The sequence below is a fragment of the Oncorhynchus clarkii genome, chromosome 5, assembly GCF_045791955.1.
Source record: "Oncorhynchus clarkii lewisi isolate Uvic-CL-2024 chromosome 5, UVic_Ocla_1.0, whole genome shotgun sequence".
NCBI classification, from domain to species: domain Eukaryota; kingdom Metazoa; phylum Chordata; class Actinopteri; order Salmoniformes; family Salmonidae; genus Oncorhynchus; species Oncorhynchus clarkii.
Genome location: NC_092151.1, coordinates 16339970 through 16361683, shown reverse-complemented (window position 1 = coordinate 16361683; position 21714 = coordinate 16339970). Strand labels below are relative to the sequence as shown.

At 44.3% G+C, this 21714-nt stretch overlaps 2 protein-coding genes across 3 annotated transcripts in view; one reads left to right on the top strand and one right to left on the bottom strand.

Annotated features, from left to right (window-relative positions):
• Positions 1-5518: 5518 nt before the first annotated feature.
• On the bottom strand, positions 5519-18216 carry LOC139408442 (polymerase (DNA directed), mu). 2 transcript variants are annotated; one of them, XM_071152350.1, is made up of 11 exons: positions 17551-18216; positions 17117-17315; positions 16750-16848; positions 14198-14368; positions 13834-13905; positions 13619-13739; positions 13353-13485; positions 9325-9427; positions 8230-8658; positions 7604-7687; positions 5519-6532 (listed from the first exon to the last, which is right to left on the bottom strand). In XM_071152350.1, the coding sequence occupies exons 1-11, from the start codon at positions 17730-17732 to the stop codon at positions 6446-6448; spliced, it is 1680 nt and encodes a 559-aa protein (XP_071008451.1). In that variant the 5' UTR covers positions 17733-18216; the 3' UTR covers positions 5519-6445. The 2 variants fall into 2 exon arrangements, with proteins under 2 accessions (XP_071008451.1, XP_071008450.1); XM_071152349.1 differs by having other exon boundaries at positions 6229-6532; positions 13619-13751; positions 17551-17861.
• The window catches only part of LOC139408443 (glucosamine (N-acetyl)-6-sulfatase (Sanfilippo disease IIID), b), a 20200-nt gene continuing 16580 nt past the window's right edge, over positions 18095-21714 (top strand). Inside the window, exons 1-3 of the mRNA XM_071152351.1 lie at positions 18095-19032; positions 19631-19690; positions 19859-20062. Of these exons, the coding sequence (XP_071008452.1) occupies positions 18853-19032; positions 19631-19690; positions 19859-20062 (444 nt within the window). The 5' untranslated portion in view covers positions 18095-18852. The remainder of the gene's footprint in view (positions 19033-19630; positions 19691-19858; positions 20063-21714) is intronic.

Sequence of the window (21714 nt, the reverse complement as noted above, 5' to 3'; positions counted from 1 at the left end):
ATAATTGGGTTGTTGTTTGGTTTGTTTGCGCAAAAAATGTATTGGGCTTGATTGATTGGCTCAACATAATGAAATAATGTCTGATCTTCCTGATCCCGAAAGACATTGTTGTCTAATAATGTTCAGTCTCATTGGGTCTCGTCTCCACTGGTGAGCGAGAGGACTGACAGCTCTGATTTAATAATTGGGTTGTTGTTTGGTTTGTTTGCGCAAAAAATTTATTGGTCTATTGTATGTAGTATTTAGGCTTTCTAAAGTGTTAAACTGGTCATGTCGCCAAAAGCGTAGAATTATTCAATCAATCAATCAATCAATGGAAACTATTTAGTTTCCCATTGGAGTTCTGAGAAGCTACCGAATGTGATTTATTCTCTGAATACGGTCGCCTCGAGACGTCTATGTCATTCGGGTTTGTGAGTATCAAAGATCCGCATTCCACTGAAGGGACCGGTCTCCTTTTGCGCGCAGAGACAGCCGTCTGGAGGCGGAGAAGTGGAGAGATAGTGCGCGCAGCAGCCCTCGGATCCATTCCACCCACCGGTCCGAATAACAGACCGTAACTATTTTATCAATGGGTCAGTTTGTGATTAAGCCGATTTTGGATTATTATCTGTGTATTGTTATTTTATTGCTAGATATTGCTGCATTGTTGGAGCAAGAAACATACGCATTTCGCTGCACCTGCAATAACATCTGCAAAACTGTGTATGCGACCAATAAACTTTGATTAGATTAGATTGAATCCCTAACACAATGTATCAATCGCTCAGCCACTCAGCCTCTCCCTCCCCTCCCCTGCCTTCGGAGACACAGTGCTGGAGAGTGGAGGAGATAGGCTACAGCACCACAGGAGCTGCATTGCTGTACAAAAAGGCTCTTATTAATTAATGCAAGTAATAACCGTCTATAGTCACTCTGTGGTAAATAATTATTAATGCGGGGTTCCTGGGACAGAGGCCTGTTCTATTATGTAGGAAGCCCCACACGCACAAAATCAGGGTCTTTGATGGCCTATGTACGCCAGTGGTATGGGAGAGATGGTCGTGCTGTCTCCTGCAGTACTTCTCCGATCTGAGACTCCTGTCTCTCAATTAAATTAAATTAAATTCAAGGGGCTTTATTGGCATGGGAAACATGTGTTAACATTGCCAAAGCAAGTGAGTTTGATAATATACAAAAGTGAAATAAACTATAAAAATAACAGTAAACTCTCTTTCTTGCTCAACAGCCCCAGATCAAAGCACAGCACCCAGCTCACTATCACTGATCAGAATGACAGGGGAGACAGACAGGTGGGCTAGGTACCCATCCCACTCTACAGCGTGAAGAGACTAAGTGCCTAGCAGTGAAAGAGACAGAGATTGAGATAGGGATGGAGATATGGAAGGAGAGAGTAAACAAAAAGATCAGAATCTTTTGAAGTCCTATCTGTAATTAATAGGCCTGTGTGCAAATTCCTCAGTGTGTGTGTGTTTGTGGAAGGCAGATCTCTTGAGGAAATGAATCCTAGGAATGTGTCTCTGCACTACTACTTCTAATTTGAATGTAGTTTATTTTATTTTATTAATCTATTTCCTTGCTAATTTATACATACAGTCCTTGCAGGGTATGGAGAGCTGGGGAGGGTGCTATTGGGAAGCCCTGCTGTCTGTGTAAGACGGAACTTTAGAATGAGTTCTTATTCTATCGATGGAAGCTCCCGGAACATTCTAATCTGCAGTTACAGAACAGGTTAAAGGTCAAATAAAATAAAAACAGGTTATGACATTTTATTCATGACAATGCCCTACTTCCAGAATCTTAAAACCTGGTATATGAGTGACACTCACATGGCATTGAGTAAGGCATATTCCTGGTTCTGTGATTTCCTTGTTTAAAGGCCCATTCCATTTGGACTCTGTTAATGTAGTCACTGATTGGTCTTTCGTGGTATGTGTGTCTTCAACTGTATTAGCTATAGCTCATGTAGTTTGTTTGCTCTGCCATTACACGTATTTATGGCCACACTGTTTCCACCTGGATCACGCCCTACTACATAACTAGGCCATATTTGACCTTCATGTTAAATTCTACTCCCGATTTGAGATAGACCCCTTTGTCTTTTCTCAAATTCAACTTTTGACAAAATGAAATGCACCAACACTCTGCTGTATGTGTGTGTGTGTTCAACTGTATTAACTCACACGGTTACATTATTAGCTCACCATTATTAGTTGGTTTGTGTGTGTGTGTGAGATCCAGGGAGAGGCCATTCTGTCTGTGGGATGACGGTCTTCAGCTGTGCTTCTCTTTGATTGGCTCCATTCACAGCCTTTCATCTCTAATGGCCCTGTTTGGCCCTTTTGCTGTTCTGTTATGGACACAGACACTCCCCTTGCCCTCTCAGGACACACACACACGAGCATGCAGGGGTGCACGCACACACACAGGCACGCACATACACACAGGCATGCACACACACAGGCACTGTCGTGGACGACACATGCATGCATGCACACGTGCAGACAGACATACACAAACAGAAGTTGTCCCTACTAGACACTGATCTAAGCAGTTTAGCACTTTAACCCCCAAATGGTTATGGTTAGGATTTGTGGAGGTTAAGGTGATCCCAGATCTGTGCCCAGTGCGGGATTAGGAGAGACAGAGGACAGGAAGCAGTCTAACTGGCAGCATTTATACTTCAGCCCAAAATGGAAAGGGGAATTGATCAAATATTGTAACACATGTCCAAATACCACACATAGAGGTGCCTTTTATCTTAATTCAATACATGTACAGTATCATCAGAACAATCAGTTGAAGGACACTTAAACATTGCTGATATAAACCCTCTGATTTAAGTTTTATATCAGTGAATCTGCTATTCACGGCCTGTTTGTTCATGTTAGTTTATCTGTGATGTAATGATTATTAACCTGTTTGGCTCCTGTTGTCCACCAGTGTCCCGCCCTGTGTGGTGTATAACAGCCAGCCAGTCAGACCTCTTCTCCTTGTCTTACAGATTCCCATCAGCTCCTTCAAAGGCTCCTGGTGCTTTGATATACTGGTCATGGAGGAAAAGCACTGTGACTCCTATGATCAAAAGGAGGAGGGGGGGTCATGACCTCCCCCCACAACAAAACCATTATTACCTACAGTAGGCAGGCCTGCAGTCTGGCCCCACAGACAGGCGGTCTACTTTTCAGTCTCTGTAGAGGTGAGACATAGGAGACACACACACCCTCTCTGACATACACACACACAAAAGTGCATGAACACACACACCAGTAGTGATGTGTTCAGTACGTCCTGAAGAACACGACCCAGTCCCACAGACCTCCAGTCTCTGCTGCTCCTCTCAGAACACGACCCAGTCCCACAGACCTCCAGTCTCTGCTGCTCCTCTCAGAACACGACCCAGTCCCACAGACCTCCAGTCTCTGCTGCTCCTCTCAGAACACGACCCAGTCCCACAGACCTCCAGTCTCTGCTGCTCCTCTCAGAACACGACCCAGTCCCACAGACCTCCAGTCTCTGCTGCTCCTCTCAGAACACGACCCAGTCCCACAGACCTCCAGTCTCTGCTGCTCCTCTCAGAAAACGACCCAGTCCCACAGACCTCCAGTCTCTGCTGCTCCTCTCAGAACACGACCTAGTCCCACAGACCTCCAGTCTCTGCTGCTCCTCTCAGAACACAAAGGTGTTGTTGCTGTGTGTCTCTCCCTCCCAGTCAGTCAGTAAACTTTTGTTTCACACGTGTGGCATCACCGGCGTGGGAACACGTGACGTGCCAATGGGGAGCAGGCGTCGTGGAGAAAAACTGCTGCTCCGCCTCTCACACAAGCACATGCAGACACACATTCTGAGATTGACAAGCCCCTTTACATGCTTATCTATATAAATACATTTTTTATTTGAACTCATGATAACTAGTTTGACTATTAGAAATGCCTTTAGGAGAGATCTATCCTAGGGGTCTTTCACTAAGCTGATCCTGTTCCATTGAGTTTGGTGTGACAGAGCGATCTGAGGTGTGTGTGTGTGAGGGGTGTAATCAAGGACTTGTGAGAGGTGACGGTGCTTTTGAAGTTGGACCGGCATTTAGAGGTTAATGAGACTGTTAGGAAGAGGTGCTGGACACGCCAGTGGAGGCACACACACAATATGAGAAATGACCCTGTCTGTTTCCAATAAACCTTTAAAACCCTGTAGGAAGAGGTGGTGATTATGTGAACATGTAACATAAGGCAGGGTTGCAGAGTGAGGAGCTTTTAATTATGTGACCAGTGTTTAAATGTTGAGCAAAATAACTGAATGTTCTCTTGTATATCATTTTCTACTGCAAGTTTGAATCTTGGGTACATTTGTGTCAAATGTATGTTTGGTAGTTCAGCAGTCTGAGAAGGCAGACATTTAAAGAAAACAAAGTTTGGTTAATCAGATTTTTTCTCAAGACTGAAGAGTGTAATTGTATCTCATGCCGATTTAAATCAAATCAACCTCAAAATTCAAAATGTTATGCAATTGTTGATTGGTTGGCTGACTGTCTGGATTTAATTTCATCCGATGACTATATTAGTCATAGAACATCACTGGGGTCGAGCTCCCTGCCATCCAGGACCTCTATACCAGGCAATGTCAAAGGAAGGCCCCCCCAAAAAATGGTCAAAGACTCCAGCCACCTGAGTCATAGACTTGGTAGCTATGCACCAAGCCTGGAACCAACAGGACCTTGAACAGCTTCTACCGCCAAGCTATAAGACTGCTAAATATTTAAATAGTTAGCCAAATAGCTACCTGGACATTTATTTTACCTTCATTTAACTAGGCAAGTCAGTTAAGAACAAATTCTTAATTATAATGACGGTCTACCCAGGCCAAACACCAATCCGGACGACGCTGGGCCAAGTGTACGCCGCCCTATGGGACTCCCAATCCCGTCTGGTTGTGATATAGCCTGGAATCTAACCAGGGACTGTAGTGACACCTCTAGCACTGAGATGCAGGGCCTTAGACCGCAGCGCCACTCAGGAGCTCTGCATTAAACCTTTTTGCACTTTATTCCCAGTTATACACTGAACAAAAATATGAAAGCAACATGTAAAGTGTTGGTCCCACGATTCATGAGCTGAAATAAAGTGTCATTTTTGAGAATTTGGCAGTAAATCCAACTGGCCAGGACCCTCACACCTGGCTTCTTCACCTGCGTGGGTGTGCTGGGGAGTACTTCTGTCTATAATGAAGCCCATTTGTGTGGAAAAACTCATTCTGATTGGCTGGGCCTGGCTCACAAGTGGGTGGGCCTATGCCCTCCCATACCCACCCATGGCTGCGCTCCTGCCCAGTTTTGTGAAATCCATAGATTAGGGCCTCATTAATTTATTTATATTGACTGATTTCCTTATATGAACTGTAACTCAGTAAAAACTTAGAAATTGTTGCGTTTATATTTGTTCAGTATATATATATTTAACTTGTCCCTCACCAACTCTTACGCCCCTTCTGGTCGTAAATAAACTGCTGCACCCACATTATCCTCATTCAATAATAGGGGAGTTTTATTTCTGTCAACTAAAAACAAGAGTACACACAGAAACCACCACAATGCATAAATTGATAATATATAACATGGTACACTGTATATACATATATCAATGTACAAACATGTAATGAGAGGTAATAGAGTCCCATTTTATTTGTCACCTGCGCCGAAGGAGATGGCTGCCGTTTTACGATCCCCTAACCAATTATGCTACGTGTGTGTAATTTTTTGGCATTTTTAAAAACGTATTTTGTACCTAATGTTTCTATTTCTGAGACCGTAAGTTGGATGGTGGTGTGTGTGTAGCGTACACCTGCTGTGTAAATAGGCCACTGCTGTCATCATGCAAAATGTAACAAAACCACACACACTGCATGAGGGCATGCATATATTTAAGCACTTATTTAAGCATCCCTCAGAATGCACGCAGTTTTAGGCCTACATTATGTCACATTTAAAAAGCTTTTTGGTAAGTCTAAAATTATTGATATCATTTTAATTCACATAGTTTAACTGCATTCTAAATATTACAAACAAGCAGACAAATTGCAGTAAATATTAAAAACGTATTCAATAACAAGGCACCAATGAAAGAAAATGATCTATGATAGATATGAAAAAAAAGCACATACTGTACAATTAATGGCTCGAGTAGTTAAGTTATTTTAATTTAGTTAACTAAATTTTAAAAAATCTATAGATTTGGTACTTTACAACATCCTGGGTCTGTATGTTTTTTATTATTTACAATTTAATAAAATACACCTCTCACCCCCCCTTCTTGTCTACCCTAGGCTGTATCTTGCCTGTGTGTTGTTCTCGGGATAAGGCTTAGTTTGATTTGGCTTATGTTTAGGTTTAATTTAGCGTGGGTTTGCTTAGCTCTTAGACTGTATCTGTTATCAGTCCAGTATGTTGTCGTCAGGCGTTCCGGTCACAGGGAGGGATATATTCCAGACCCAGATGAGCAAAGATCTCCTCCTCTGAACTAGCCCTTAGATACAGCGTCTGATCAGAGAGCAAGAGAGAGCAATGAGGAGGAGAGAGACAAGGGAGAGAGAGAGAGAGAGCAAGAGAGAGAATAAGAGAGGGAGATGGAAAAGAGAGAGTTAGGAAACATAAGACCATAGTTTAACCCTCAGATCACTACAGCTGATTGTCAGCATCACGTCTTTGTGCAGGTGCCAGCCCTTTGAAGTGAGCACACAAAGACACGATGCTGTGTGTACCCAAATAAACTATTTCAAATGTGTGCATGTGTATGACTTTTGAGAGAGTGTGTCTGTATCCATTAGTGTCCAAGTATCTGTGCCCTTTGAAATGTTTGAATCCTTCTTGACTATGATGTGTGGATTCAAATAAAGTATCGTGAGACTGAAATTACAAGACTGTTATAATACTGTTATTGCATCAAATGGTTGTGTTATGCAACAGAATAGGGGGTTGTTATAACTATATTGTGTCTGTGTGAACAGTGGGCCTTGGGCTTAATGCGGACAGTAGATTTACGATGCCTTTGGTGATAAAACCGAAAAGGCCGCATTTCATCGCATGAGTTGGTGTTTGTGTGCTGGGAGGTACCAGGGTGGAGATGGCTCGAGTACGGATAATTATGAGACAAACCTGGTTTTTGGGGACCATACCCTGGTTGTTACACAATGAGAAGTCTTTATAGCAGATACTCTCTGCTGTAAAGATACTGATACTGTCTGCTGTGAATTATTAGTATATTTTATACAAGTCCTAACCCTCTGACCCATTCCACATATCTGTTGTTTGTCACGTAGACTAAGAGGATGTATCTTTGCTATAAAAAGGTAGCAAAAAAGGTATCCTGTCTCAGGGCTCTCAACAAATCATCTAAGAGTGGTTCATCGACCAGCGATCGTTATCGCTGAGCACGCAATCGATTCACTTCATATGCGTGTTGTATTGACCTGCTCCCTTATTAATAAGTGAATAAAGATTTAGTTTAAGTATAACTCTGACTTGTGTGATAAGTTTGTCTCTCATTTGATAATACAGAAATTAACCACTACTGTATTGAAAATGTGTGTGTGTTTGAGAGAGGGTGTGTACCCGTTTTCTGTCGTACAGAGCATGGCTGCTCAGAGTCATGGCCTTCTCATGTACTGCCCAGCGACGCAGCTCTCTCTCAAACAACTGCACAGAGAGACAGAGAGAGAGAGAGAGGGAGTAAAAGAGTGAGTGTGTGAAAGAGAGAGAAGTCTAGTTGAAAATGCGCTCCACTCGCACGTCATCAGGCAAAAGACATTTACAGGGGTGGAATCCCAAAATAAACGTGTCAAGTGATCAAACAAAATGTAGCTAGTTGTGCAAGACATTTTATAGTAATTAGCATATTGTTTTTAAATGTTTGCATGCTTTTCTCCTCTGAGAAAACAACTGCTTCAAAGGGGGTGTAGCAGATCAAAACTCTTCCTGGAAGGACTCTGGTAGGATACACATGACTATCCTCAATGAAAGGTGGCTATTGAGGAGGGGAGGACACTCTTCCTACTAACAAATGTACACTCTCCTTGACTACTTATTTGTTTCCGGAGGAAAGAAGACAGAGGACAGACTTTTCCCCAAATGAGATAAGGCCTAAGATTCACATGGAAGGCTGGTGGGGGGTGAGTTGCATCTTAAAGCCTTATAACAGTATCACAAGTTAGAGGTCGGGGGTTAGGTTTAGGCCGTACCTTCGATCCAGTCCAGCCCAGCAATGCGAAGGGAAACTGGCTGTATGGAGAGACCACCAGGTCTACCCTCACTGCTCTCCAGGACCGGGGACCTGAGCACTGAGAATGACCCAGCACCCAGCTCACCTTCTGGGCATGGTCACCCACCACCACAAGGGTCTGGGGAAGTGGGTGAGGAGAGTCGGAGTGGGTGTGTGGATCTGTATTGGTCAGTGTCGGTGAGTATGTCTGTGGACCATCCCCCGTCTGGATCTCCCTCCCCGTCTGGATCTCCCTCCCCGTCTGGATCTCCCTCCCTTCGTTGTCTGTGCTCAGTCTAAAGATGGAGAAGCATCTTTCAAAGCGGTCCATGTTAGAGGCTGGCCTCACAGGACCCTCTTTGTTCTCCAGATAAGAGTTCCCAGTGGTCTTCTGGTACAACAGGAAGCCCTGGGGACAGAATAGAGTGTTACACCCGTGGGGGTACAGAAACATCCTTACTCAGGTGGGCTTGTTGAACTGAACAGGCGTGATGGTGTTTTGTATAGTAAACAGGAAGCCCTGGGGACAGAATAGAGTGTTACACCCGTGGGGGTAGAGAAACATCCTTACTCAGGTGGGCTTGTTGAACTGAACAGGCGTGATGGTGTTTTATATAGTAAACAGGAAGCCCTGGGGACAGAATAGAGTGTTACACCCGTGGGGGTAGAGAAACATCCTTACTCAGGTGGGCTTGTTGAACTGAACAGGCGTGATGGTGTTTTGTATAGTAAACAGGAAGCCCTGGGGACAGAATAGAGTGTTACACCCGTGGGGGTAGAGAAACATCCTTACTCAGGTGGGCTTGTTGAACTGAACAGGCGTGATGGTGTTTTATATAGTAAACAGGAAGCCCTGGGGACAGAATAGAGTGTTACACCCGTGGGGGTAGAGAAACATCCTTACTCAGGTGGGCTTGTTGAACTGAACAGGCGTGATGGTGTTTTGTATAGTAAACAGCTACGCATACATTCCATATTTAGTTGACAAAAGGTAATGGGGAAATGCTTTCTGGGAATTGTAATAGATAGTGTAAAGTTGTTTGGATGGAAAATAGAAACATCTGGTGTGTGTTACCTGTGCTTCAAGCCAGGACACCACCTTAGGCATGAGCCCCTCCTCTCTGCCCTCGTCGGGATGGGTTATCAAGAAGTCCACATCATGACCAGTCTGCTTACCTCTATAGTAGGGATGTGACAAATTAACACGTTTGCTCACATTTAAAAACAGCAAGAAAAAATATCTTACAATTCCAAGTCAATTCACAATGCAGAATAATGAGATTGTAATGTTCTTTGTTTCACGGAAACATGACTCACTCGGGATACGTCATCAGAGTCGGTACAGCCACCTGGCTTTTTCTTTAAAAAAATATGTTTTTTACCCCCTTTTCGTGGTATCCAATTGTTGTTAGTAGTTACTATCTTGTCTCATCGCTACAACTCCCGTACGGGCTCGGGAGAGACGAAGGTCGAAAGCCATGCGTCCTCCGAAACACAACCCAACCAAGCCGCACTGCTTCTTAACTACAACCTAAAACTTCTTACCTGGGAATATTGAAGACTCATGTTAAAAGGAACCACCAGCTTTCATATGTTCTCATGTTCTGAGTAAGGAACTTAAACGTTAGCTTTCTTACATAGCACATATTGCACTTTTACTTTCTTCTCCAGCACTTTGTTTTTGCATTATTTAAACCAAATTGAACATGTTTCATTATTTACTTGGAGGCTAAATTGATTTTATTGATGTATTATATTAAGTTAAAATAAGTGTTCATTCAGTATTGTTGTAATTGTCATTATTACAAATACATAAAAATATAAAATAAAAATTGTCCAATTAATCGGTAGCGGCTTTTTTGGTCCTCCAATAATCGGTATCGGCATTGAAAAATCATAATCGGTCGACCTCTACTCTATACCATCCACTGCATCTTGCCTATGCCGTTCGGCCATCACTCATTCAAATATTTTTTATGTATATATCCTTATTCATTCCTTTACACTTGTGTTTATAAGGTAGTTGTTGTGAAATTGTTAGGTTAGATTACTTGTTAGATATTACTGCATGGTCAGAACTAGAAGCACAAGCATTTCGCTACACTCGCATTAACATCTGCTAACAATGTGTATTTGACAAGTAAAATTTGATGGTTCTATTACGCACGTATGACCACTAGGGCCAGGCAATGAAGTTCTACCTACCACAGTCATATAGCCTTGAAAACGCCCCAATGAAGTTCTACCTACCACAGACATATAGCCTTGAAAACGCCCCAATGAAGTTCTACCTACCACAGACATATAGCCTTGAAAACGCCCCAATGAAGTTCTACCTACCACAGACATATAGCCTTGAAAACGCCCCAATGAAGTTCTACCTACCACAGACATATAGCCTTGAAAACGCCCCAATGAAGTTCTACCTACCACAGACATATAGCCTTGAAAACGCCCCAATGAAGTTCTACCTACCACAGACATAAAGCCTTGAAAACGCCCCAATGAAGTTCTACCTACCACAGACATAGCCTTGAAAACGCCTCAATGAAGTTCTACCTACCACAGACATATAGCCTTGAAAACGCCTCAATGAAGTTCTACCTACCACAGTCATATAGCCTTGAAAACGCCTCAATGAAGTTCTACCTACCACAGACATATAGCCTTGAAAACACCCCAATGAAGTTCTACCTACCACAGACATATAGCCTTGAAAACACCCCAATGAAGTTCTACCTACCACAGACATATAGCCTTGAAAACGCCCCAATGAAGTTCTACCTACCACAGACATATAGCCTTGAAAACACCCCAATGAAGTTCTACCTACCACAGACATATAGCCTTGAAAACGCCCCAATGAAGTTCTACCTACCACAGACATATAGCCTTGAAAACGCCCCAATGAAGTTCTACCTACCACAGACATATAGCCTTGAAAACGCCCCAATGAAGTTCTACCTACCACAGACATATAGCCTTGAAAACGCCCCAATGAAGTTCTACCTACCACAGACATATAGCCTTGAAAACGCCCCAATGAAGTTCTACCTACCACAGACATATAGCCTTGAAAACACCCCAATGAAGTTCTACCTACCACAGTCATATAGCCTTGAAAACACCCCAATGAAGTTCTACCTACCACAGACATATAGCCTTGAAAACGCCCCAATGAAGTTCTACCTACCACAGACATAAAGCCTTGAAAACGCCCCAATGAAGTTCTACCTACCACAGACATATAGCCTTGAAAACGCCTCAATGAAGTTCTACCTACCACAGACTTATAGCCTTGAAAACGCCTCAATGAAGTTCTACCTACCACAGTCATATAGCCTTGAAAACGCCTCAATGAAGTTCTACCTACCACAGACATATAGCCTTGAAAACACCCCAATGAAGTTCTACCTACCACAGACATATAGCCTTGAAAACACCCCAATGAAGTTCTACCTACCACAGACATATAGCCTTGAAAACACCCCAATGAAGTTCTACCTACCACAGACATATAGCCTTGAAAACGCCCCAATGAAGTTCTACCTACCACAGACATATAGCCTTGAAAACACCCCAATGAAGTTCTACCTACCACAGACATATAGCCTTGAAAACGCCCCAATGAAGTTCTACCTACCACAGACATATAGCCTTGAAAACGCCCCAATGAAGTTCTACCTACCACAGACATATAGCCTTGAAAACGCCCCAATGAAGTTCTACCTACCACAGACATATAGCCTTGAAAACGCCCCAATGAAGTTCTACCTACCACAGACATATAGCCTTGAAAACGCCCCAATGAAGTTCTACCTACCACAGACATATAGCCTTGAAAACACCCCAATGAAGTTCTACCTACCACAGACATATAGCCTTGAAAACGCCCCAATGAAGTTCTACCTACCACAGACATATAGCCTTGAAAACGCCCCAATGAAGTTCTACCTACCACAGACATATAGCCTTGAAAACGCCCCAATGAAGTTCTACCTACCACAGACATATAGCCTTGAAAACACCCCAATGAAGTTCTACCTACCACAGACATATAGCCTTGAAAACACCTCAATGAAGTTCTAGCTACCAGTCATATAGCCTTGAAAACGCCTCAATGAAGTTCTACCTACCACAGACATATAGCCTTGAAAACACCCCAATTAAGTTCTACCTACCACAGACATATAGCCTTGAAAACACCCCAATTAAGTTCTACCTACCACAGACATATAGCCTGTGGTATAGCCTCGGCTACGGCATATTTGTCTGTCTGTAAGGGTACACTACGGCTTTTTAAATGCTGAAACTAAACCTTCTCTGGGAATCGTTTCGAAGCGCCACTGAACGGGCATTTTACTAACCTCCATCACTATTCAATCATAACGGTCAATAAAATGACCTAGAGCTGCCTGCGTGCAGACCACTCTCTCCTAAAAAAAGTATGTACATTATTTTTTAAATACTGTCACTTACCAAGACATTTAGCAGAAAACATTTTCCACTAGTCATCGACTACTAAGATTCATTATTTTTGGAACGGAGGAGACTGATAAGTTGCAGTACTTCCGAGAACACAAACACTCGCATCTTTCATAGCGAGCTAGCGAGGGACGGAGAGAGAGGGGAGGGGCACAGTATAGGCAGGTCGGCCACCAGGCAGACGCAGTCAGAACCGTGCAGTAGGCCCATCTTTCACAGCGAGCTAGCGAGGGACGGAGAGAGAGCTGCAATCAAAAGCTGTATCTCGCAATGGAATGCTGTATTTCGCAATTTCTTAGCTTGCAATGTCTCGCAACTTCAGTAAAGCAGGGCCTATCATCAATGAATGTGCTAGGATATTCTACACGCAACAGACTGAAGACACACTGGCATCATTAGTGAAGAGAGAGCAGGACAGCCAGCTGCACTGTGATTTTAATTTTGTGGGGGGAAAGAATCCGAATTTCGTTTAAACGTTCACAACCCTACACTAGAGAGAAATAGAGAGGAACAAGATCAACGAAGGACAGAAATAGAGGGGAAAGAAAGAAACGTAGAGAGATACAGACCAGTTATATGTCCCTGAATGCGTAGAGCAGTGAAAACTGCTCAGCGTACCTCCTGAATCCTCCAATCAGAGTGATCTCTGCCCCCGGGAGCACAGCATGGACCGCCCTCTCCACAATCTGACCAATTGCAACAGCCTCTGATTTCGTGACAGGCAGGTTCAGTTCGTCATAATACTGCAGACCTGAGAGGGAAAGAAGAAGAGAAGAGGATTGAGTGACCTTTGCACTGACTGTAGAAAACTATTGTGCAGAGGGCACTTTGGGCTTACTACCACTGCTCAGAGAGGCTCTTCACACACACACACACACACACACCTGCTCGTTGCGCTCTGTTGAGTGTGTGTCCTGATCTTTGCAGGTCGGAGGGGGTGTGTATTCCCTCCTTGAACCAACGGTCGGCTGTCTTAGCCCCTACCCCGAAAATACCTGTTAGGGCCTGAAACACACACTTCTCTCCAATAAGTGGAAGCAAAGGACAGAGAACCATGGACCATAACCAGAGATGGAGGTCTCAGTGCACCCTAACTCACCTTCATGGCCTTAAACTGTTCTGAATGCGTGGTGGTCTCCACCTCATGAGATACACCATCCTCCAGAACCTCCTAAAGATAAACAGGGAAAAGGAGGGACTGAGAAGCAGATTGAGAGGTTCTGATAAGAGACCTGGAGAGAAGAGACCAGAGAGAGCGAGAGAAATACACACACAGGCAGAAAGAGAGAGAAATACACACAGGCAGAAAGAGAGCAAGAGAAACACACACACAGGCAGAAAGAGAAACACACACAGGCAGAAAGAGAAATACACACAGACAGAAAGAAATAGACACAGACAGAAAGAGCGAGAGGTGAAAACATAGAGAAGTGAAAAAAATAGACAGCTGTCTGTATCCAGACCTTGATGACTCTGAGTGAGTGCTCCCCCAGACAAGGCAGTCCTCGTAGTTGCTCTGCCCCTCTGACCTCCTGGGGGAGGGACTTCAACAAGGCTGCCGCCCTACGGAACGCCACTCCCCGTCCCTCGTTTTCACCGAGCTCCGCATTCTCAGCCAGTATGGACAACGCATCCTACAGGGGGGAGAAAAAGAAAGGGGAGAAGGGGAGAGAGAGGGGGAGAGAGAAGGAGAGAGGGAGGGAGAGAGATAGAGGAGGGGAGAGAGAGAGAGAAGGGTACAGGGAGAGAGAGAGAGAGGGAGGAGGGGAGTGAGAGAGAAGAGGGGAGGGGAGAGAGAGAGAGAGGAGGGGAGAGAGAGAGAGAAAGCGAGAGAGAGAAGGAGACAGGGAGAGAGAGAGGAGGGGAGACAGGGAGAGAGAGAGGAGGGGAGAGAGATGGAGAGAGAGAGAGAGAGAGAGAGAGAGAGAAGAGGGGAGAGAGAGAGAGGAGGGGAGAGAGAGGAGGGGAGAGAGAGAGAGAGGAGAGAGAGAGAGGGAGAGGGGAGAGAGTAGAGGGGAAAGAAAGAGAGAGAGAAGGGGACAGGGAGAGAGAGAGAGAGAGAGAGAGAGAGAGAGAGAGAAGGGGAGACGGAAGAGGTGAAAGAGAGAGAGAGAAGAGAGAGAGAGAAGAGGTGAAAGAGAGAGAGAGAGAAGAGGTGAAAGAGAGAGAGAGAGAAGAGGTGAAAGAGAGAGAGAGAAGAGGTGAAAGAGAAAGAGAAAGAAGAGGTGAAAGAGAGAGAGAGAAGAGGTGAAAGAGAGAGAGAAAGAAGAGGTATAAGAGAGAGAGAAAGAGATGAGAGGAGGGGAGAGAGGAGGGGAGAGAGAGAGAGAGAGTAGAGAGGAGGGGAGAGAGAATTTTTATTGTTTTTCACTTTATATATTCACTTTATATATTATCTACCTCACTTGCTTTGGCAATGTTAACACATGTTCCCCATGCCAATAAAGCCCTTGAATTTAATTGAATTGAGAGAGAGAGAGAGAGAGAGAAGAGAGGAGGGGAGAGAGAGAGAGAGAGAGAGAGAGAGAGAGAGAGAGGAGGTGGAAGAGAGAGAGAGAGAGAGAGAGAAGAGGTGAAAGAGAGAGATAGAAGAGGTGAAATAGAGAGAGAGAACAGGTGAAAGAGAGAGAGAGAAGAGGTGAAAGAGAGAGAGAAGAGGTGAGAGAGAGAGAGTGAGAGAGATAGAAGAGGTGAAAGAGAGAGAGAGAGAAGAGGTGAAAGAGAGAGAGAGTGAAAGAGAGGGAGAGAGAGGTGAAAGAGAGGGAGAGAGAGGTGAAAGAGAGGGAGAGAGAGAGAGAGAGAGAGAAGAGGTGAAAGAGAGAGAGAGAAGAGGTGAAAGAGAGATATAGAAGAGGTGAAATAGAGAGAGAGAGAGAAGAGGTGAAAGAGAGAGAGAGAGAGAGAGAGAAGAGGTGAAAGAGAGAGAGAAGAGGTGAGAGAAAGAGAGAGAGAAGAGGTGAGAGAGAGAGAGAGAGAAGAGGTGAAGGAGAGAGAGAAGAGGTGAAGGAGAGAGCGAGAGAAGAGGTGAAAGAGAGGGAGAGAGAGAGAGAGAGAGAGAAAGAGAGGAGAGAGTATGGAGGAGGAGAGACAGAGAGAGAAGAGGTGAAAGAGAGAGAGAAGAGAGAGAAGAGAGGAGAGAGAGAGAAAAGAGGTGAAAGAGAGAAAGAAAGAGAGAGAAGAGGTGAAAGAGAGTGAGAAAGAGAGAGAGAAGAGGTGAGAGAGAGAGAGAGAGAAAGAGAGGAGAGGAGGGGAGAGAGGGAGAGAATAGGTGAAAGAGAGAAAGAGAGGAGAGGAGGGGAGAGAGGAGGGGAGAGAGAGAGAGGAGGGGAGAGAGAGAGAGAGAGAGAGAGAGAGAGAGAGAAAGAGAGGAGAGAGTATGGAGGAGGAGAGACAGAGAGAGAAGAGGTGAAAGAGAGAGAGAAGAGAGGAGGAGAGACAGAGAGAGAAGAGGTGAAAGAGAGAGAGAAGAGAGGAGGAGAGACAGAGAGAGAAGAGGTGAAAGAGAGAGAGAGAGAGAGAGAGAAGAGAGGAGAGAGAGAGAACAGAGGTGAAAGAGAGAGAGAAAGAGAGAGAGAAGAGGTGAAAGAGAGTGAGAAAGAGAGAGAGAAGAGGTGAGAGAGAGAGAGAAAGAGAGGAGAGGAGAGGAGAGAGGGAGAGAGAGAGAATAGGTGAAAGAGAGAAAGAGAGGAGAGGAGGGGGGAGAGGAGGGGAGAGAGAGAGAGGAGGGGAGAGAGAGAGAGAGGAGGGGAGAGAGAGAGAAGAGGTGAAAGAGAGAGAGAGAAGAGATGAGAGAGAGAATAGAGAGAGAGAAAAGAGGTGAAAGAGAGAGAGAGAGAGAGGGGAGGGGAGAGAGAGTAGAGGGGAGAGAGGTATATAGACAGCTCGTTCAGAAAATACAATATGCTTTTGACAACATTAGTTAGTGTTTGGGATGGAACAAAGTAGCCATAGACATCATTCAGAACATAAACACATTGTAAGAAAGGAGGGGATTGTGGGAAGGAGGAGGACTCACGGTCAGTGTTATGTTGTGGTGCAGTAGAGGGGTGTGTCTCTGACAGGCATAGCTGGGTACTGAGACCACTGCCAGCTCCAAACCAGGCTTCTCTCTCTCCTGTGGAACAAGGTTATGTACATTAGGCACATCCCACAACATTTATTTTATTGTCACATAGACTGGATAGGTGCAATGAAATGCGTTGTTTTACAGGGGCCGTAAGAAAACAGACAAGGACTACCTGGACTTTTTGCTGCAAAAGGTTTTCAGTTGCGTGCCGCCATGAAAATAATCCATATCATTCTCCACTATGCGAGGAAGATGACATTAGTCAAAGTACGGGTAGTGGTAGTCGGTACAGGTAGGTGGCCTGGCTATATCCTACCTGTAATCTGTGTCTGTCCAGTATAATCACGGGAATGCCAGCATGCATGCTCTCTGTGTACCAAACGATGTCCAGGAGATGGACTGAAACAGGTCGGGCTGTCCTGCCTTCTCCCCCCTGTCCTCCAGTCTGGAGGTCCAGCCAAGTCCGGACTTCCTCCCCAGAATTATTCTCGGACACGATATGAGTGATGGAACAGCTAGGGAAACAGAGAAAGAGAGGTTACCAAGACTTGATTTACATTGGCAAATATCCCTAAAGTGTCCCTAAGCACCCTTGTTCCCTTTCATTCAAGACCACTGATTTATAGGAACTTAAGTCTCGATTGACACCTACTCAATCTTTCTAGCCTAGCTATCGGTCTTAGATCTGGAGACAAGGTGAAGTTATTAGCATACATTATTTTCACCCCAGAAGATTGTTGTTCACACTACCTTAAGGAGTATTCTATGTTGAAACCTTTCCCCCGGCCGAGCCGAGTGAGGAAGGCTCTCCGACTGGCTCCCATCTTTCTCTCCAGGAGATAGATGACAACCCCGGGAAACTTGCTGGTCCTGTCACCGCTGCTGTCGCTTGTAACGGAGCAGTTCACTTTCCTGCGCTTTAGAGGGACCATATTTGTTGGCAGACTCGCTCATCTGTCTATAAAAACGACAACAGATACATGAACAACGGTTCATAATTCTCGCGAGTGTGCTTCTTCTTCTTCCTTAAGGTTTTATGGCAGACTACGCCTATTGATGTATTGCCGCCACCTACTGTACGGATAGTGACAATTTAATATTATGCAATGTTAACACGTTTCCCATGCCAATAAAGCCCCTTGAATTGAATTGACCAGTATCTTGGGCTCCCGACTGGCGCAGCTGTCTAGGCACTGCATCTCAGTGCAAGAGGTCCCTGGTTCAAATCCAGGCTGTATCACATCCGGCCGTGATTGGGAGTCCCAATCAATAACGGGGTAGACCCCGTTAAATAATATTTTGTTCTTAACTGACTTGCATGGTTAAATAAAAAAAAGTGTGCTGCTGTCTTGCTACCACGATGACAGCTCATCAAATCAATTTTGGACAACCACCTTCTGCAGCAAGTGCAACACTAAAAATAGTTCCGACGGGGAAACAGGAAGTGCCCTTCCCACCACGCGCCCATGTGGTCAACATAAGAGTTCGCGTGGGTTTATCCTTGTTCGTCAAATTAATCACTTCCCTATTAGGTTAAACACATGTAATGACCCGCATGGCAAATGTCTAGCTAGAAACCAATACACTTTTATTTTGATTTGAAATAAAGCAAAACTAGTATACAGAAATGTAGACCGAACTGTTGTAACAAGTTTCAGCTGTTTCAAGACGAATCATCAACATACTATATGAAACACTCAGCGCTAGACCCCATTACACTGATGTTTGCAATTTGTGACTCGTTCTAAGAACACTTTATTTTGTGGTATTTCAAGCAAGCTGCCACATTTATTGGTATTTATCTAAAACAACACAAGTGGTTTAAAGTCCTCCCTCTTCAATCGAGTGAAAAAAAGGTGATCATATGATCATTAGCTGGTTACTTCCTCAAACTTTCTCAGACGTCTCTTCCCTCGTGACCAGCAGCAGTGTGACTTGCATTCTGTCCGTGCCTTCCCCCAGTCCATAGGTGTTTTCATATGTACATAGCTTCGCCTAGAGCAGAAAACTAAAACATCGCGCTATAACAGTGGAGCGGTAGCCAGCTAACCCATGGCAAGTTCGGAGGCAAGAACCAGACAAAAGAAGCGACAACGAACACCGAATGGAGGAGTGCGCGCAGCATTGTTTCTCGCGCTGTTTACCTGCACGCTCAGGTGTTCGGAATGCGAAAAACCGAGCAATATCGTCCTGATTTTAGCGGATGATCAGGATGTGTACCTCGGGGGAATGGTGAGTAGTTCTAGTTTGGCTGGGTTTGTTAAGAACTAAATCGAGTACGTTTTGTGCGTAAATCAAACGTATTAATGTATATTAAAACGGTATAATGTGTAGGCTAATATAATTGTGGTGGTCCTCTGCTATAGCCAGGCCTATAGTTGTTATGGTGGGCCGACGGTGTTTTGAATTGAAGGGAACAAGCTTGATCTGCTATTTTCATATCCTACTTTCCAAACGTACGTGGCTAAAGACCTATATGTTGAGGCAGAGGGCAATAACATTGTGCGACATACAGAAGCCCACATTGTAGCAGTGACATTCAACAAAATCAAAACCATGGTCTATATATAGGTTATAGAAAATATATGAATAGTCCTATCATATGGTCATCATGCTACATGCTTCTTGTGTTGGGTAGTCTATTAAAAGTATGAGAAATAGGCTACCGGATGTTTCAACCTAAAACATTTTATATCAACCTGGACCAAAACAGGATGTCTAATATTTTTTCATCTTCCTAGTGTTTCGGATTAAACAAAAGTGTGTATTTAAGATTTCATGTAAAGATCAAATAAACCACTTCTCCATTTTGTGCTTCTCGGTTCAACAGACACCTATGAAGAAAACCAAAGCCTTGATTGGAGATGTTGGAGCCACCTTTTCAAATGCTGTGAGTACCCGAACAGCTTCACATCAACAACATGGTGCTCGAACCTGAACCTGCCAGTCAGTCCAACACCTAAGCCATTACACTGAGATTCCAATTGCTGGAGTTTCACTAAGGTTTTGAGATGTCCCTAATCTATCCTCTTATTTCTCCCTCCCACTCTCTCTCCAGTTTACGGCGACCCCGCTGTGTTGCCCCAGTAGGAGTAGTATCTTAACGGGGCAGTACCCCCATAACCACTCAGTGAGGAACAACTCCCTGGATGGGAACTGCTCCAGCCCTCTGTGGCAGAAAGGACCAGAGACCACGGCCTTCCCTGTCTACCTCAGCAAACAGCATTACCAGACCTTCTACGCCGGGAAGTACCTCAACCAGGTAACACACACACTAGGGCTGGGAATTGCCAGGGACCTCGCACTTTTATTTCCTTGTGGAAACAAAAGTGCTGAAACCCTATTGGCTCACTATTTAAAAATAAAATTGAGAACAAGATATAGGATGAAAAAGTTTTGGCGCAGGTACAGCCGACTAGCGATAGCTAACGCTTCCTAGCAAAAATAAGTAAATATACATTACCAGTCAAAAGGTTGGACACGCCTACTCATTCAAGGGTTTTTCTTTATTTTTACTGTTTTCTACAATATTGAAGACACCAAAACTATGAAATAACACATGGAATCATGTAGTAACTAAAAAAGTTTTAAACAAATCAAAATATATTTGAGATTTTTCAAAGTAGCCACTCTTTGCATTGATGACAGCTTTGCACACTCTTGGCATTCTCTCAACCAGCTTCATGAGGAATGCTTTTCCAACAGTCTTGAAGGAGTTCCCACATGCTGAGCCCTTGTTGGTTGCTTTTCCTTCACTCTGCGGTCCAACTCATCCTAATCCATCTGAATTAGGTTGGGGGATTTGGGGAGGCCAGGTCATCTGATGCAGCACCATCACTCTCCTTGGTCAAATAGCCCTTAGACAGCCTGGGTGTGTGTTTTGGGTTATTGTCCTGTTGAAAAATAAATGATAGTCCCAACTAAGCATAACCCAGATGGGATGGCATATTGCTGCAGAATGCTGTGGTAGCCATGCTGGTTAAGTGTGCCTTGAGTTCTAAATATATCACTGACAGTGTCACCAGCTTAACACCATCCCAACTCCTCTTCCATGCTTCACGGTGGGAACAACACATGCAGAGATCATCCGTTTTGCTACTCTGCGTCTCACAAAAACACGGCGGTTGGAACAAAAATGCTCAAATTTGGACTCATCAGACCAAAGGACAGATTTTCCGCCGGTCTAATGTCCGTTGCTCCGCATGGCAAGCGGTACCGGAGCACCAAGTCTATTTGACAGGACAATGACCCAAAACACAGGGCATAAGACTCCCGAACAGGTAATCAAATGGCTACCCAGTCTATTTTCATTGTGTACCGCCACTCCCCCCGCCAACCCCTCTTTTACGCTGCTGCTACTCTGTTTATTATCTATCCATAGTCACTTTAACTATACATTCACGTACATATTACCTCAACTAGCCCGACTAACCGGTGCCCCCGCACATTGACTCTGTACCGGTACCACCTGTATACAGCCTCGCTACTTTTATTTTCACTGTCATTTTACTGTTTTCTTTTTGTATATCTTTACTTATCTATTGTTTACCGAATACCTTTTATTTTTTAGGGCTTGTAAGTAAGCAGTTCACTGTAGGTTAGGGCTTGTAAGTAAGCAGTTCACTGTTGGTTAGGGCTTGTAAGTAAGCAGTTCACTGTTGGTTAGGGCTTGTAAGTAAGCAGTTCACTGTTGGTTAGGGCTTGTAAGTAAGCAGTTCACTGTTGGTTAGGGCTTGTAAGTAAGCAGTTCACTGTTGGTTAGGGCTTGTAAGTAAGCAGTTCACTGTTGGTTAGGGCTTGTAAGTAAGCAGTTCACTGTTGGTTAGGGCTTGTAAGTAAGCATTTCACTGTTGGTTAGGGCTTGTATGTAAGCATTTCACTGTTGGTTAGGGCTTGTAAGTAAGCAGTTCACTG